Source organism: Odocoileus virginianus, chromosome 2, assembly GCF_023699985.2.
Source record: "Odocoileus virginianus isolate 20LAN1187 ecotype Illinois chromosome 2, Ovbor_1.2, whole genome shotgun sequence".
NCBI classification, from domain to species: Eukaryota; Metazoa; Chordata; class Mammalia; order Artiodactyla; family Cervidae; genus Odocoileus; species Odocoileus virginianus.
The window spans coordinates 64,704,136-64,723,300 of NC_069675.1; the positions used below are offsets into that span (position 1 = coordinate 64,704,136).

The 19,165-nt window shown below is 42.7% G+C and overlaps 1 protein-coding gene across 2 annotated transcripts in view; it reads left to right on the top strand.

Moving 5' to 3' along the window:
- The window catches only part of ANXA4 (annexin A4), a 71,062-nt gene that overhangs the window by 19,253 nt on the left and 32,644 nt on the right, over positions 1–19,165 (top strand). For both annotated transcript variants that reach the window (XM_020911132.2, XM_020911131.2), the window contains 2 exons: positions 5,741–5,793; positions 18,598–18,685. In XM_020911132.2, the coding sequence (XP_020766791.1) occupies positions 5,791–5,793; positions 18,598–18,685 (91 nt within the window). In that variant the 5' untranslated portion in view covers positions 5,741–5,790. The remainder of the gene's footprint in view (positions 1–5,740; positions 5,794–18,597; positions 18,686–19,165) is intronic.

Genomic DNA, 19,165 nt, shown 5'->3' on the forward strand with positions numbered 1-19,165 from the left:
CAACCCCATAGATGGTAGCCCACCAGGCTCCCCTGTCCCTGGGATTCTCCAGACAAGAACACTGGAGTGGGTTGCCTTTTCCTTCTCCAATGCATGAAAGTGAAAAGGGAAAGTGAAGTCACTCGGTCGTGTCTAACTCCTAGTGATCCCATGGACTGCAGCCTACCAGGCTCCTCCGTCCATGAGATTTTCCAGGCAAGAGTACTGGAGTGGGTTGCCATTGCCTTCTCTAGCATTATGCTTAACTTTTCTCAAATTTAAGTTATCTCGCCCAATTCACTGGACAGTGAGAAGGGGAAGCATGATAAATCACCTGTGTGCTTAGTCATTCAGTCACGTCCGACTCTTTGCGACCCCATGGACTGTAGCAAGCCAGGCTCCTCTGTCTGTGGTGAGTCTCAAGGCAATAATACTGGAGTGGGTTGCCATGCCGTCCTCCAGGAGAATCTTCCCAATCCAGGGATCGAACTCAGGTCTCCCACATTGCAGGCAGATTCTTTACTGTCTAAACCACCAGGGAAGCCCATGGTAAAGCACCGAAGCACTCAGTGTAACTAGATGGTCAGTAAATACTTATTAAAAATAAAGCCCCTCTAGTTCCAGCACACCTAACAAGGAATACAAGGCCAGCTTTCCTGATGCTGAGCCACTGAGCAGTGACAGAGGCTACCCCTTGGAGGAGTGAGCCCCGTGACCAGAAGGAGGAGACCAAAGGCTGGGAGATGAACGTTCAGAAAGGGTGTAGAGTCCTTGCAATGGGAAGGATGTTCAGCAGCGTTCTCACCAACCACTGCCAGAACTTTTTTCTGTTAGGCTGCTCTTGAACAGACGAAGCACAGGGTAATTTTTGATAAGAAGGTAACTAGTGGAGAGATTAAGGTTGCCTTTTACACCTAGAATGGTACCTGGCCTGGGGCAGGCATTCAGATCATGATGTTGAATGACTGAGCGTGAAACATCAGTGAAACTATCTTATTAGTTCCATGATTGAGAGCAGTACTTGGTGTTACCAGTGCATCGCTTCTTGTTTCTTTGCTAACTAGCCTGCGAGGAGGAGGGGAGTCCAAACAATTTGTCTGCAATTAAAAGACAAAATAATTTAAAAACACCTCCACCATCAAAAAGCCAGCCAACCAGAATTCCAGAGATCTCTAGTCAACAGGTGGCACTTGGAGTCACTCAGATAATGAGAGAAAATTACTTAGGAAAATTTGAAACTTTATACTATGAAGACTTGAAAACAGTGCCCAGAGAAATGTTTATAAAATTTATTAGCATATGCATTGATTTGTGCCTGGGGAAACTGAGGTATTAATGTGAAGCAGAAAGATGTTTAGGAGGGCAGACAGTAAACTAAGAGTGCAGGACCCAGCCTGCTCTCCCAGCAATCATTAAGGCCATCTCATTACTCTTTTTATTTTTCTAATCTTATCTCTTAATACAATATAGAACTTGCCATAAACAACTTTCATTACTGTATTATCCATCTGGTTTGTTAAGTGGAGATAATGTCAGGACTCCAAAGGTTATTAGGTAGATTAAGGTCATGTAGAGGAGTGTTTAATACATGTTCTTCCTTCCTTCTCTCTGCCTTTTGAACAAAGGAATCATTGGCGAAGAAAACTTGAATAGACTTGGGCATGATGTGGGAATGAATGGTAGAGAAAGAGTGGGGATGTTTTAAATTATATGTAAAATGTGTTTTTTAATTATTTGTGGATTGAAATTATTATTACTGTTCCAACAGTGCCGCGAATAAGTGGCTAAAATTTGGACAAAAGACTGTTCATAAGTTACTTGCCAGATGGTGGGTTGAAAGAGATTCTTCTCTAAGAATTGCTTAGCAAGCAAGTCTTCAACTTTGCCTTCGCTTAGCCTACACACTTTGCTTGGATTAAATGTTTAAAAATAAAAAACCCCATCCAGGCAAAAAAATTTCCTTTAACTTTAGAAGAATCAAAAATCCAATGGAGAAGAGTTGCTTTCATGTTCCTATTTCATAGACAGTTTTAAAAAGCCTTTAGTGCCTGGGTGGGGCCCAGTTGCACTCTCCACAAGTACACAGGCTAAAAGTTTAAATTTGTCATCCTCTGGGATTTAAAGTGAAACCATGTACCAGAGAAAAATGGTGAATGAGTCACTCACATGTGATCTTACAGGGAAGAGAAGGATTCAGTGTAAGAATGTGTCACAAGGCCATCAGACCCCTTCACAGTGAAGGGTAATAAGTGCCGGTCTTGGGTCAATGTTGTGCATCTGAATGGAGACCAACTGCCAGGTTATGTTGGGGGTCTCAAAGAAAGCATCTGGTCATGGGGTGAATTCACCATGGTGTCGCCTCTGGCAAGAGCAGAGAAATCGTATTTGTTAGCACATCCAGAAGGGATTCATCTCTTAGGGACAGGTTTGTATTTATAGGCTTATCACTCATAGGCACTCACATGCTTGCACACATGGTTAATTTATTTATTTACATTGAAAAGTATAACTATTACTTAGAAAAAAATCCTTATACTGCAGTACTTTGTAGTTAAGTCCACATAGGAAGCCAAACTCTAGTCCTGAGGTTCCTTGGCAATCAAGGAATCAGAGTAAAGAGTTTTAGATAGATAAAATTCATCTTCACAGTAGGGGAATGTCTGACGCCTGGAGCATTGATCCTGGGGCCACGCCAGCCTTTCTTGAGGCCAGGGTTTTGAGAAACATTTTAGAGTAAACCTCAGTGATGGTTTTGGGTTGAGCTTGCATTGCTGTTGGACAGAATTTTTCTTTAAATATGTCTAACAGCTTTTGGCCAGCTGATTTCATCTTGAGAGCCATTCTTCCTCCTTAGATGAGTTTTGCATATCATTGTTTTCATGATTATTTACTGATTTTACTAGTCGGTCTCATTTGCCTGCTGTCCAAAGTCTGGGTGGGTGGGGAGGAATGTATCACACTGCTGTCTGCATGATCTCCTGCAATGTTACCAGGAGTGGGCCTTTTTCATGTGTCTGCAGTCTGCCATAAGGACTTAAGAAACTTTATGGTTGAGTCTGCACTGGGTTGCCAATTTCTGGCAGTGATATAATAGGGCAGTATGTGGAGTAGTGTAATAATTGTCCTTCTAAACATCCTATAGAAAAACAATAGGGGTGTGTTCTTGACATGCCTAATTTTTCTTTATGACTTCATTGTAAATTATTTCTGAAAGTACATGTAATCTTAACCTGAAATAGATTGAACTTATTTATAGCTTAAGGCTTCCCAGGTGGTTCAGTGGTAAAGATTCCACCTGCTGAGCAGGAGGCATGGATGGGTTCAATCCCTGGGTCGGGAAAATTCCCTGGAGTAGGAAATGGCAAACCCACTCCAGTATTCTTGCCTGGAAAATTCCATGGACAGAAAAGCCTGGTGGGTTACAGTCCATGGGGTTGCAGAGTCGGACACTACTTAGTGACTAAACAACAATTTACAGTGTTATTATTCCCTTATGCAAAGGAATATGTATTCCCTTGGGAAAAGTCTCTTATGTTGAGTTACCAGCTTTCTTTCAGTTGCTCTAAAACTATGTCCTAAAACCTTAGATAGCCCTGTCCTGAGCCTAAGGTATCTGTTTCTCTCTGTTTAGTTGCTCAGTCATGTCTGATAGACTGTTTAAAATTAGAATGTGGCCCCTGAGCTGAAGTTTGTTGATCCTTGTTCTATACCATTATCCTATTGTATTTTCATCTAACTGGTATCAAATTGTCTTACGTAATCATCTCTTGATTTGTTGTCAGTCTTTCCTGAAACACTGTAAGCTCCTTGAAGGCAGGTTCCTTGTCTTATTCACCATATTATCTCTATTAGTTAAAACAATGACTGAGATATAGAGGTGTGTTACGAATATTTAGTGATTGAGTATATAAATTCAGATAATTCAGGAGCCACTAAATCCAATAATGTCTTCCTTACAAAAATGTCATGTGTAAATCCTGTCCCAGGGGCCACATCCTGCCCAGATCTTTGCCTATTTTAGTATAGATCTTTGTTCCTGTATTTTAATAGTATCTCAAGCCTTCCTGACTCCTTGGCTTTGACTCTAGTCTACCCCCTAGTATAGTAACTTGCTAAAGTATGTTTTGTCTTACATTATTTCTCTGCAAAACCAAACCCTTTCACTCTTTCCCCACTGCCTACATTGTAAATCAAACTCCTCAGGTGGACGTTCAGGGCCCTTAATAATCAATTCCCCACCTGCTTTTCCACCCGTATCTCTGAGCCTTCCCCGGAAGGAGCCCTCTGCTCCAGCAGCCTCGCCATCTCATTGTCCCTGAAGCCATCCCTGAAGCCACGGCTTATCCCCACCTCTGCACCTTTGCTCAAGCTGTGCCTCGTAGCCAGTTGACATTCCCCACAGGAAGGGATTGACCCCCTGGTCAAACACGCTAAGTCTGCAGTGAGTGATGGGAAACAAGGAAGAGGGAGCTGAGCCTCAGAAAGTGGAAGATGAAGAGTGACTGTGGCCCAGCAGGACTCGGTGATAAAGTTGGCCAAGAAGGACGCAGTTATTCTGGGGGAATGGTAGAACAAGGCTCCCTGGTAGGATTGGGCTTCCCTGGTGGCTCAGCGGTAAAGAATCCACCTGCCAGTGCAGGAAGTGTGTGTTCAATCCCTGGGTCAGGAAAATTCCCCTGCAGGAGAAAATGGCAAACCACTCCAGTATTCTTGCCTGGGAAATCCCATAGCCAGAGGAGCCTGGCGGGCTCCAGTCCATGGGGTTGCAAAGAGTCGGGCACAAACTCAGTGACTAAACAATAACAACAACCTGACAGGCTTATCTAGGCCAGTGATTTTCAAACCACTGTGCAGACGGATATTCTGGGAATCTTGTTAAAATGCAGATTCTGGCAGTAGGTCTGGAGTTGGGGACCTGGGATTCTGCATTTTAAAGAGCTCATAGGTGATGCCCGTGTTTCTGGTTCTGGAGTAATTCTTTGAGTTCAAGGATCTCACCAAATGCTCAGAAAAGGAGCCTTTTCTGTAGGACCTGAATGTGAAAATAGGAAGCTAGTGAGTCTGCCCCACAGAGGCTCGTCTAAAGTAAAGACATTTCTTGCATTCTAAATGACTGAAAACGTGTGTGATGGCTCAAGGCTTCTTGATGGAGGGGGTGCTGAAGAACCGAGGGCAAAACTGAGTGGGTAAGGCTGTAGCTTAAAGGGAAGAAGCACCTTTAAGTCCTGAGATGGTGGCAGTGACAGTGGCCGTTGGGAAAAAGAAAGGTCTAATGTGAGTTGGGCCAGTGGCCTGTCACCACATACAAATGCATGCACGCGCACGCACACACACACACACACGACTCATTCAGGGTAAAGGCTGGAGTGCAGCACTTTCCCCCTGATGTAGTCAGATTATCTTTTGTCTCCAAGAGGCACCTCTTCTGATCCACTAACACTTCCAGTTTAGAATCTAGGCTTTGCTTGAGTTCAAGTAATGTAGCTCATCCTAACTAAGCAAGAGGAATCATATCTGTAATGTGTTATCTACAAGCAGAAGAGCAGCTAGGAGACTGTTTGTCTGGCATAATTCACTTGCCTCTTAGAACAGTTTTTCTTTAATGATTAGCTTGGCTCTTGTCTCTTTGGCTAATCAATAGCTGCCCTCTTGATGAAATTGGGTGTTATTTCCCTGTGACTTAACTTTGTACAAACTGTGAGTTATCTTGATTAATGATTTTAATGGCAGTTCTCTCATCCCCTCTGCTTTTATCACACAGGAACTTCTGCTTGACTGACCGAACCGTGACCCTGACATAGAGTCATAATCATGGTAAGTTGGGGACGGGCTTCACCCTCCCTGGTGCCAGCCCCAGACAGGTACAGGATGTGTAATCAGGGCCTGCTGTCTTATACAAAGGGTTGTTTGCTCAACAGAGGGGAGGGAGGAGGAAATGGAAAGGTAGTTTCTTTTTTTTTTTTTTTTCCAAAAACACCTTTTCAGGGCTGGTGAGTCACCTGAAACACTGGTGAAACACTCTTTCAGGGCTGGTGAGTCACCTGACCCTGAAAATTAATTCAAAGAGGGACTCCTTTGAATCCTTCTAATATCTTGAGATGCAGAAACAAGTTATTTCTCTCTGCAGAAGCACGATGTGTTCGTTGTAGAAACTGTAGGCAAATAAAAAGGAAAAATCCAAAATCCCACCACATTTCCCAGCAGATGACTGCCGTCCACTTTGGGTGCTACCTTATCATTTTAGGCTCATCAGAGTGTGTTAGCTTCTCATCCACCTCCTGCTGCTAGCTGTGGCTGGACTCCTCTGAGCTTCGTTATCTGATCTCTGGGACAGGCAGGGAATTGGATCCCTTTGAGGGTTCCATAAAGCTCCTACTGATGCGGAAGCTGAGCCGTTCAGCTGCAAATGTGGCCCTATGTGAGGCTGGCCACCTGCTCTCCTTCTCCTGCCCAAATGAGGAGAATGAGAAATGAATGGGCAGGTGATGCTTAATCCCTGGTCTTCTGGGAAGAAATAATAGAAGTAGAATCTTATACCCAGAGAGGACCTGGACATTCTGCCAGCTCTTGATGCCTTCCTTTAGGAAAATGGAGGTGTAAACTATACAGAACAAATAGTAATATATGTTTAACTTTTCTTTTCATTAGATATTTTAGAATTTTCTTCATCATCCCTGACAGTCAAAGGCTTACTCATGTCTGCACCAAATCTCTTATGCTTTCATGTAAAATCTATTTGTTCTTGATGGGTTCTCCCTGGACGTGTACAACGTTTATTCAGACATGTTTATGGTGTCCCTACTTTGTGTGTGGTATTTGGCTCTGGGGACTCAAAGTTAATGGATTGCTCTTCCTGTTCTGAACAAGCTCTTAGCCTTTCTACATGTGAAGACTATAACCAAGTGACCCTTTCATGGGCTTTCCACTGAGGAAAATTGCCTCAGTTGCTCTCGTAGATCCTGTTTTCCCATTATGACTATTACTTATTGGACAGATAAAGTATGTCTTTATTTTTTTTTAATTATGTCTTTAAAGGAAAGAAAAACCATTCGATATAATAACAGTATTGTAATTCCCTATTATTTTCCATCATTTTAGTTTTAGACCCTACTCATTCAATAGTGGTTTTGAAATAGTAGTAATAAGAACATAAAGAAGAGTTAGTGTATTCACTCTAACCTTTTCTATGCTAACACGTTTATATTACATCTTATAACATATTAAGATTATTTACTCTCGATGGAGTTATGGGTGTTTTGATTTTCTTCTTAATTCTTTTAAAAAATTTTATTGAAGCATAGTTGATTTACAATATCATGTAGTTTTCAGGTATACAGCACAGCTATTCAGATATATATATATATATTCTTTTGCCTTATAGGTTATTATATAATATTGAGTAGAGTTCCCTGTGTTTTGCAGTAGGTCTTTGTTGGTTTTCTGTTTTACACATAGTGGTGTGTATATGTTAAATCCAACCTCTTAATTTATCCTTCCCCTTCCCACTCAGATTTTCTTCTTAATTTTTAAAAATTTTTTTCCAAGTCTCTACAATGACCATATGATCCATTTCTAAAAGGAAAGCATGTTTTAAAAGCCACTGTTGTCATATATCTACAAAAAATTTTCAAAGGTATAATTTACGTGTAGTGAAATGCATAGCTCTTATGGTTACTGGTAGATGAGTTTTGACAAATGTACCATGTATCTGCCCTCTTCTTAAGATAGAACATTTCCTCACTTCAGGAAGTTCCTTCATGCCCCTTCCAGATCAGTCTCCTCCCTGTTCTCCACTCCAGTCTGGAAATACAATCACTGATTTGATTGTTTTTATCATAGATTAGTTTTGCCTGTTCTAGAAGATCCTATAAATGGAATCACAGAGCGTCTACTCCTTTTTATGAGCATTGTATTTTTTGCAGTCCACCCATGGACTGCATGGTGCTATATCAACAATTTGTTCCATTCCTTTTTACTGCTACATATTTCTTTGTACCATGTTCCAATCTTTTGACATTTATCATCTTCATTATTGTTTTAATAACTGAGTAACAGTTCATCGATTGTGATACAATACCGATTTCTAGCTATTTGTTTTCATCATTCTTCCCTACATCCTCTGTTCCCTTTGCCTGTTGCCGTGAGGAGCCTTCCTTGGGGGGAATCCCCTGCCTTCCCTGAACAGGTGATGATACATTATGCCCTGGAATTGAATCAATATGGATACTTCAGAACTAACAGGAACAAATTTCCCCAGCTTATCTTGTTCCTGAAAAAAAGAGTCCCTAGGAATGCTCACAGATAAGCTATCTTTGCATGGTCCTCTGTCCATTCATCTTGTTAGATATTAATTTTAATCCCGTACTAGGTACCCACCACAGTATTTGCCTGGAGAATTCCATGACCAGAGGACCCTGGCAGGCTATAGTCCATGGGATCGAAAAGAGTTGGACACATCTGAGTGACTAACACTTCCTTAGTGTCTTTCAGCAATGCAGTTTGCTTTAAAGGGCAGTGTTTGAATACCATCCAAAATTCTTTCAATATCGGAATTCCGAAAGAACCTTGTGAAACATTCAACTCAGAAAGCTGTCTCCAGCGGGGGTCAAGGGCTGAGCTAGGCCATTTAGAATTTTGACAGCCAGTCACCAACTTGCTTGTTACTATTGACAGATAGTAGAAGAAAACAGGTAATATGCCTGCATTAATTTCATATGGCTGCCATAACAAAGTGCCACAAACTGGGTGGCTTAAATTGATAGAAATTTGTTGTCTTATGTTTCTGGAGGGTGGAAATCCAAAATCAAGGTATTGGCAGTGCCAAGGTCCCTCTGAAATCCAGAGGGGAATTCTTCCTTGCCTCTTTCTAGCCTCTGGTGATTTGCTGGCAATCTTAAGCATTCTTCAGCAGAGACTGGAGTCAACAACATGTCACCATGTGGCTTCTCCCTGAGTGTCTTTGTCTTCACGTGCTGTTTTCTAAGGACATCATTCATGTTGAATTAGCAGCTTACCCTTGTACTCCAGTAGGACCTCGTCTTGATTTAATTTATTATAATTGGTTAATTAATTAATTTAATGACAATATTGCCAAATAAGACTGAGGTGCTGGGGGTTAGGACTTCAACATACCTTTTTTGGGGGAAGCAATTCAGTGCCCAAGGAAGTTTTTAAATTTTTATTTTATATGGTTTTTGGCTATGCTGGGTCTTTGTTGGGGTATACAGGTTCTTTGTTGCTGTGTGGGCTTTCTCCAGTTGTGGCAAGCAGGGATTACTCTCTAGTTGCAGTGCACAGGCTTCTCTTTGCAGTAGTTTCTCTTGTTGTGGGAGCACAGATTCCAGGATACGTGGGCTTCAGTAGTTTGGCACGTGGGCTCAGTTGTTGTGGCACATGGTGTGTGGCATCTTTCAAAACCAGGGATGGATGGAACCCATGTCCCTTGCATTGGCAGGTGGATTCTTAACCACTAACCAAGGAAGTTAATGTCATTGATTTCTCTTTTTCTCAGTCAAGTGTAAAAAAGTGATGAGTGTTAGAAGTTGACCACATTCAGGAGGTGAAAGGCTGGTCTTACAGCAGATAAGACCCTCACCCTCTAGGACCTAAAGCCTTTGGATGGGCTTGATGTGGACCACAGTGGGCATGAGAAGTCCAGCTTAAGGTGGACTAGCTCATAGAGCTCAAGTCTGACTTGCTAAAGAACTGCCCTATGGGTATAAAAATCCTCCATGCCTTTACAGGCCACATGTACATCCTTGAATCAAATTAAAGAGAGCCTTAGATCTATTTTACATTGTTTTTGCCACCATGTACAAATGCTGTATTCTAGATTTTTCTTTGACATTACCCCATTGACTTGCATTAGGGATGTTATCAGAAACAGATATAAGAATCTCAATATTATATTTATTGTAGAAATGTTACTGAGGTCATGTTGAATTATACTGATGAGAGACACTCACGCCACTGAGTTGAGTTTTTGGTTTCGTATTTACTGTTTGTACTAAGCGTTATGCTGTATTATCCTCCTTCATTATTACAACAGCCCTGTGGATTGGTATCATTATTATTCTTAACATACAGGTGAGGAAAATGAAACTTCTCCTAGACTACAGAGTTAGGATGCATTGAAGCCAAGAGTCCAACCTGGATCTGTTCAACTCCAATGCCTGTGCTCCTTCCCACTAAGCTTACTACCTCTCAAAATATGCCCACCATGTCTCCTTCACAGAGACCTACAGGTGAAATTTCTCCCAATATTAGGATTCTCTTTACAGAATTCATGACCCCCAAGTGATGCAGAGGAGATGGATCTGTCTGTCTGCATGAATCTGAGATTTTACTGGAGTCATGGGCACCAGGCTGTGGAGGTGCCTTTCAACCAAGGCTTATATAAGATGTAAAACCCTCTCCCTTTGCAGTAATTCATAGTGATGTCCCTAGGCTGGTCTGTGCTGTCACCATAACATCCTACCACTGGTAATTTGGTAATTCTACCATTTGCCAAAAGAAGCATTATCGGAAAAGTCAGAAGAAACCTCTGTATGACATCAGCCCTAAATTTAGCCTTGGCGATCTCTTCTTACTCTCAGCTTGTGAACTCTTAGCATCTTAAAAGCACATAACACCCATTATGAGCAGAGCAAGGTTTCCAGATGAATCTGAACTCCACTGCCATCTGGGAACCATGGATCTCAGGCAGATCCTCCCCCATCTGCTGTCTCCACCAATCAGATGCACATCACAGTGGCGCATGCCTGACAGATGAACTAAGGGAAAGGGGATGACACAGAACAATTTTTGGAAGTGCTGGCCATGACTAATTAGGCCAGTTTCAATTGACAAGAAAACAGAATTCAGAATAGCAAAGCCCAGATTGTTAACAGGTTATAGTCATATTTTGTGTCAGCGAACAGAGGGGAAGATAAATGAAAAACCAAAGCTAGTTTGATTCTTCCTTCTGCTGCTAAATCAGGAAGCCCAGAAGAGCTCCAGTAATTCAGGTTGTCTCTCACTCAGCATAGCATGGGCTTCCTTGGTGGCTCAGCTGGAAAGAATCCACCTGGAATGCAGAGGACCTGGGTTCGATCCCTGGTTGGGGAAATTCCCCTGGAGAAGAGCTAGGCTACCTACTCCAGTATTCTTGGGCTTTCCTGATGGCTCAGACAGTAAAGAATCCGCCTGCAATGCAGAAGACCTGGGTTTGATCTCTGGGTTGAGAAGATCCCCTGGAGTAGGGAACAGCTACCCACTCCAGTTTTCCGGTCTAAAGAATTCCAGGGACTATCCCATGGGGTCTCAAAGAGTCGGACAGGACTGAGTAACTTTCACTTTTACACACAGTACAAAGAACAGCAGAGTTTTTCCTGGGCAGATGATCTCTTTTCCTCTAGTGGACACTGCAGTTCTCATTATTGATTACAATTCTGTCTTGCTTTGGCTTCCAGGCAGAGAAATCTGTGTCTCACATCAAAAAACCACACTGACCCTTAAGTCTCTATTTCCATTTCCTTTCTACCCCTTCCTTTACCATAATGGGTATGGCATAAGCCCTCTTGGAGGAGGTTGCCGTTAACCCCACCATACAGCTGCCAGACCTTACACATGACTGGGGAAACAGACTCTTGGAGGACACACACAAAACCTTGTGCACACCAGGACCCAGGAGAAAGTAGCAGTGACCCCACAAGAGACTGACCCAGACTTGCCCGTGAGTGTCCAGGGGTCTCCGGCTGAGGCGTGGGTCAGCTGTGGCCGCTGCAGGGTCAGGGGCACTGAGTGCAGCAGTGCATGGATGGGACCTCTTGAAGGAGGTCGCCATTATCTTCATTACCTCCACCAGAGTTTTGGCCTCAGATCAAATGACAGGGAGGGAATATATCCCCACCCATCAACAGAAAATTGGATTAAAGATTTACCGAGCATGGCCCTGCTCATCAGAGCAAGACTCAGATTCCCCCTTAGTCAGTATCTCACTGTCAGGAAGCTTCCATAAGCCTCTTATCCTTATCCATCAGAGGGCAGACAGAATGGAAACCATAATCAGAGAAAACTAACCAGTCTAATCACATGGACCACAGTCTTGTCTAACTCAATGAAAATATGACCCATGCTGTGTAGGGCCACCCAAGACAGATGGGTCATGCTGGAGAGTCCTGACAAAACGTGGTCCACAGGAGAAGGGAATGGCAAACCACTTCAGTTTTCTTGCCTTGAGAACCCCATGAACTGTATGAAAAGGCAAAAAGATAGGACACTGAAAGATGAACTCCCCAGGTCGGGAGGTGCCCAATATGCTACTGGAGATCAGTGGAGAAATAACTCCAGAAAGAATAAAGAGACAGAGCCAAAGCGAAAACAAAACCCAGTTGTGGATGTGACTGGTGATGGAAGTAAAGTCCCATGCTGTAAAGAGCAATATTGCATAAGAACCTGGAATGTTAGGTCCATGAATCAAGGCATATTGGAAGTGGTCAAACAGAAGATGGCAAGAGTGAACATCAACATTTTAGAATCAGTGAACTAAAATGGACTGGAATGGGTGAATTTAACTCAGGTGATCATTACATCTACTACTGTGGGCAAGAATCCCTTAGAAGAAATGGAGTAGCCATCATAGTCAAGAAAAGAGTCCGAAATGCAGTACTTGGATGCAGTCTCAAAAGTGACAGAATGATTTTTGTTCGTTCCTAAGGCAAACCATTTGATATCACAGTAACCCAAGTCTATGCCCCAACCAGTAATGCTGAAGAAGCTGAAGTTGAACAGTTCTGTGACGACCTACAAGATCTTCCAGAACTAACACCCAAAAAAGATGTTCTTTTCATTTATAGGGGACTGGGATGCAAAAGTAGGAAGTCAAGAGATATGTGGAGTAACAGGCAAATTTGGCCTTGGAGAACAGAATGAAGCAGGGCAAAGGCTAATAGAGTTTTGCCAAGAGAACGCACTGGTCATAGCAAACACTCTTTTCCAACAACAAAAAAGAAGACTCTACACATGAACATCAGCAGATGGTCAATACCAAAATCAGATTGATTATATTCTTTGCAGCCAAAGATAAGATGGAGAAGCTCTATACAATCAGCAAAAACAAGACTGGGAGCTGACTGTGGCTCAGATCATGAACGCCTTATTGCCAAATTCAGACTTAAAGAAAGGAGGGAAAACCACTAGACCATTTTGGTATGACCTAAATCAAATCTCTTATGATTATACAGTGGAAGTGACAAATAGATTCAAGGGATTAAATCTGATAGACAGAGTGCCAGAAGAACTATGGATGGAGGTTTGTGACATTGTACAGGAGGCAGTTATCAAGACCATCCCCAAGAAAAAGCAATGCAAAAAGGCAAAATGGTTGTCTGAGGAGGCCTTACAAATAGCTGTGAAAAGAAGAGAAGTGAAAGGCAAAGGAGAAAAAGAAAGATATATCCATCTGAATGCAGAGTTCCAAAGAACAGGAGAGAGAAGAAAACCTTCCTCAGTAATCAATGCAAACAAACAGAGGGAAACAATAGAATGGGAAAGACTAGAGATCTCTTCAAGAAAATTAGAGATACCAAGGGAACATTTCTTGCAAAGATAGGCACAATAACAGACAGAAATGGTACGGACCTAACAGAAGCAGAAGATATTAAGAAGAGGTGGCAAGAATACACAGAAGAACTATACAAAAAAGATCTTCATGACCCAGATAATCACGATGGTGTGATCAATCACCTAGAGCCAGATATCTTAGAATGCAAAGTCAAGTGGGCCTTAGGAAGCATCACTCAGAACAAAGCTAGTGGAGGTAATGGAATTCCAGTTGAGCTATTTCAAATCCTAAAAGATGATGCTGTGAAAGTGTTGCATTCAATATGCCAGCAAATTTGGAAAACTGAGTAGTGGCCACAGGACTGGAAAAGGTCAGTTTTCATTCCAATCCCAAAGAAAGGCAATGCCAAAGAATGTTCAAACTACCACATAATTGCACTCATTTCACACGCTAGTAAAGTAATGCTCAAAATTCTCCAAACCAGGCTTCAGCAATATTTGAACTGTGAACTTCCAAATGTTCAAACTGGTTTTAGAAAAGGCAGAGGAAACACAGATCAAATTTCCAACATCCACTGGATCCTCGAAAAAGCAAGAGTTCCAGAAAAACATCTACTTCTGCTTTATTGATTATGTCAAAGCCTTTGAATGTGTGCATCACAACAGACTGTGGAAAATTCTGAAAGAGATAGGAATGCCAGATCACCTGACCTGCCTCTTGAGATATCTGTATGCAGGTCAGGAAGCAAGAGTTAGAACTGGACATGGAACAACAGACTGGTTCCAAATCGGAAAAGGAGTATGTCAAGGCTGTATTTTGTCACCCTGCTTTTTAACTTCTATGCAGAGTACATCATGAGAAACGCTGGGCTAGATGAAGCACAAGCTGGAATCAAGATTGCCAGGAGAAATATCAATCACCTCAGATATGCAGATGACACCACACTTACGGCAGAAAGCAAAGAAGAACTTAAGAGCCTCTTGATGAAAGTGAAAGAGGAAAGTGAAAAAGTCGGCTTGAAACTCAACATTCAGAAAACTAAGATCATGGCATCTGGTCCCATCACTTCATGGGAAATAGATGGGGAAACAATGGAAACAGTGACAGATTTTATTTTTGGGGTTCCAAAATCACTGCAGATGGTGACCGCAGCCATGAAATTAAAAGGTGCTTACTCCTTGGAAGAAAAGCTATGATCAACCTAGATAACATATTAAAAAGCAGAGACATTACTTTGCCAACAAAGGTCTGTCTAGTCAAAGCTATGGTTTTTCCAGTAGTCATGTATGGATGTGAGAGTTGGACTATAAAGAAACCTGAGTGCTGAAAAATTGATGTTTTTGAATTGTGGTGTTGGAGAAGACTCTTGAGAGTCCCTTGGACTGCAAGGAGATCCAACCAGTCAATCCTCAAGGAAATCAGTCCTGAATATTCATTGGAAGGACTGATGCTAAAGCTGAAACTCCAATACTTGGCCACCGATGCGAAGAAGCCACTTATTAGAAAAGATCCTGATGCTGAAAAAGATTGACAGTGGAAGGAGACAGGGACGACAGAGGATGAGATGGTTGGATGGCATACCCGACTCAATGGACATGAGTTTGAGCAAGCTCTGAGAGTTGGTGCTGGACAGAGAAGCCTGGCATGCTCTAGTCCATGGGGTCACAAAGAGTGGGACATGACTGAGTGACTGAATTGAACTCAACTTACTGTAATTTTCTATGGTTTGTTCGTTCACTGATTTTTTTCATCTATTTTATATTGAATCGTATGTATTTCTCTATGCCGCCTCACATACATTATGCTAAGTCACTTCAGTCATATCTGACCCTTTTTGACCCCCATGGACTATAGCCCACCAGGCTTTTCTGTGAGATTCCCCAGGCAAGAATACTGGAGTGGGTTGCCATTTCCTCCTCCAGGGAATCTTCCCAACCTAGGGATTGAACCTGCATCTCTTATGTCTCCTGCATTGATAGGTAGGCAAGATCTTTACCGATAGTGCCATCTGGGAAGCCCTTATAAATAACATCAATTTTAAAATAGCATTAATAATTTAGTAAATACATTAGAAGTACTCGGGGCACCTTGATCTTAATCAGTATATCATCTCTAAGACAGAATTCAATTAAATGGTTCCTACTGGTCACTAACCCATGTTTTGCTTGTTGACGTTTTTAGTTTTTAGTCTGTATTTGCAGAATCTACTAGTCTCTACTAACTTTTCATCCCTCGTACACATCAGAGTGTGTCTCACTTTAAGGCATGCTGGTTTCTGGTGATGCTAGTCCTCACCTTCGATATCTAGAGCTGCTATCTCCTCCTCATGATGCCCCCTCCTTCCCTCTGCCACACTGTCAGGCTTTTGTCTCCTCCATTCCTCTGCTGAAGCTCTTGTCAGGGTCACCAGGACCTTCCATGTTCCCAGATCTGACCATCCTTTCTGTGCCCTCTGTTCATACCTACCTTAGCAGGCACTGACCTCTCCCTCCTTCCTCAGCCTCTGGACAACACACAGTCCTGGTTTTCCTTTTATTGGCCCCTCAAGGGCCAGTCCTTCTTGGCCATCCATTCGGGTCCTTCTCTGCTAACCCTATGCTGCTAGAGAGGTCTAGGCTTGTCCTAGGACCCCTGTTCTTCAGTTTCTCCCCAGGTCATTTTGTCCGCTACCATCCAAACGCTGATGTGTCCTGAGTGTATTACTGGAGACTTGCTCTCTAGATGTACTTTGTACAACCAACCATTTTCTAGACTCTACTTGGATGTTTAACGAACATCCCAAACTTAACGTTTTGAAAATAGAACTTCTAAATCCCTCTCCTCACTGCCATCTCAAATCTGGTAGTCTCCAGCTTTCCCCATCTACATAAATGATACCACTCTCTACTTGGCTGCTTAAGGAAATGATTTAGAGTTACACTTGCTGCTTTTCTTTCCTCACCTCCCACATCAATCCATCATCAAGTTCTGCCTCCTTTCCTCCAAAACATGTGCTGAGTCTGTCTGTGTCCATTTTTGCTATTTCACCCTCGTTTACCATCACATCCCTGGATCTTGGCCCAGATTCTAAACTGATCTCTGTATCTCCATACAGTAGCCCAAGTGATCTTTCAAATGTGTAAATCAGACCTGCCAGTGGCTCATAACATATTTAGAATAAAATAGAAAATCCTCACCAACTTGTGTGCTCCCTTCGTAGCTCAGATGGTAAAGAGTCTGTCTGCAGGGCGGAACACCTGGGTTTAATCCCTGGATCAGGAAGATCCCCTGGAGAAGGAAATGGCAACCCACTCTAGTATTCCTGTCTGGAAAATCCCATGGACAGAGGAACCTGCTGAGCTACCATCCATGGAGTCACAAAGAGTTAGACACATCTGAGCCACTAACACCTTTCGCTTCTCACCAGCTTGTGAAGGCTCTCATTCTCCCCTCGTCATGTCTCTTATTTTATTATGGAAAAGTGTAAACACATACAAAAGCAGATCAAATAGTAAAAAGAACCCCTTTGTACCTATAATTATTATTAACTCATGGTCAATAATTATTATATAATCATAACTCATATATGTTAATAATATTATATTATTATTACTATTCATCCATGGTCAACCTGTTTCTTCTGTGTGTCCACTTCCCCTAACCTGTAATTTTGCAGCAAATTCCAATCACCTTATCCTCTCATCTGTAAACTCTTTCAATGTGTATAAGATTCGACTCCCCAAAAAATAGAATATAAGCACAAAGACATTATCATACCTAAAAATGTTAACATGAGTTGCTTAATGGCATCAAATATCAAGTCCATGTTCAGGGCTTCCCAGATGGCTCAGTGGTAAAGAATCCTCCTGCCAGTGCAGGAGACATGGGTTCAATCCCTGGGTCAGGAAAATTCCCTGGAGAAGGGAATGGCAACCCACTCCACTGTTCTTGCCTGGGAAACCCCACGGACAGAGGAGCCTGGCGGGCTGCGGTCCATGGGGTCACAAAGAGTCACAGCAGAGCAGCCGAACGGCAGCAGCAGCAGGTTCTGTTACGTGTGGTTGGCAGCATTGGAACGAAGGCCTCTGGAACCAACTGCCCCTCTGCATTCATCACCCCACTTTTATGTAAGGTGGTATCTATTTCCCTCCCTTTCTTGGAAAAGGAGCAAAGTGGTCTAAATTTGATACCCTAAGTGCCGTTATGAAAAAGGAACAAATTCAAGTAGGCAAATAATATAAAAGCATCCAGCTTACTTTAAAAAATTTTCCAGTTGCCTCATAAATGTCATTTCTTTTTTTTTTTTTTTTTTACTATTTGATTCAGGATCCCAATAAGGTTTACCCATTATGATTATTTTAATCTTTCAAGTTATATTTCCCCTCCATTTCTCTCTTTTCTACTTCTTCTGGCAATTTGTTAAAGAACCTAGAGCATTCATCAAGTAGTGTTTCTCATAGTCTGGATTATGCTGATGACAGCCCTGTTTTGTGGGCTAACATTTTCCTCCTTCTCTTCTTTATTATAAATTGGTGTTTGACCTAAGAGGTTTGATTGGATTCAGATTTGATTTCCCACTTTCTGGGGAGACAAGATTACTTCAAAGGTAATGGTGTCACTTACCTTACCCCTCCCCAGCTTGCCCTCCAAGTCGAGTCCCACTGACCTCTGTTCCCACTTGTCCCTCAGAAGCCAGCTCCAGCCTCGGGGCCATTGCCTCAGCTGTTACCTCTGCCTGCAACACTTTCCCCCAGATCTCTGCAGGGTCAGTTGCTTCCTGCAGTCAGACCTCAGCCTGAATGCCACTCCTCGGGGCAGCCCCTCATGACTCTCTCTGCCCTGTAGCCCTTTTCACCTCCAGCTGCCTGGTGGAGTATTTGTTTATTGGCTTCTTTACTGTCTACCTCTGGCTGAACTTGAACATCAGCCGCAAGGGAACAAGAGCCTCATCTCTCCCAGTCTCTGCTGTGTCCCCGCCCCCGGACAAGTGTCTGGCCCCTGGTGGGTACTCAACAAACGTTTGTTGTGCGAGTTGCCACGGTGCTGGCAGGAAGGCGCCTCTTGGTCACACCTTTCTGTCTTTCTTTCTGCATCAGGCAGCCAAGGGAGGCACTGTCAAAGCCACTTCGGGCTTCAACGCCGCCGAAGATGCCCAGACCCTGAGGAAGGCCATGAAAGGGCTCGGTAAGTGTCCCACTGGCGGTGAACATCCCCTGTGTGTCCCGCATCCCAGAGTTGCCCAGAGGGCGTTGTGTCCAGAAGCAAATGTATGTCTCACTCTAAGAAAACACGGTGGGGACAAGGTGACTTTTCAAGGCAAACTGGAAGGGAGGGTTTTTTACTATAGACTTTTAAATGTGATGAACTCATTCTGGACTTCCCCAATTAATTTCATTCCAGCATTAATAAATCTATCAAATTTGAGAAATATATTTGTCTTCTAGTTAACCCAGGCATGCATGTTGTGCCAGAAGGTTAACAAAGCATTTTGACAAATATTATGTGAATGGGTAGATACCATAATCCCGTGATACAATGAGAGCAGCTGGTGCAGCTGTTATTCTTGCCCCATTTTACAGACGGGAAACTGAGACTCAGAGAAGTTATGTAATAAGATGCAGAGTAAGTGGAGCTGAGCCTTGAGTCACGCTCAAAGAGCCCTTC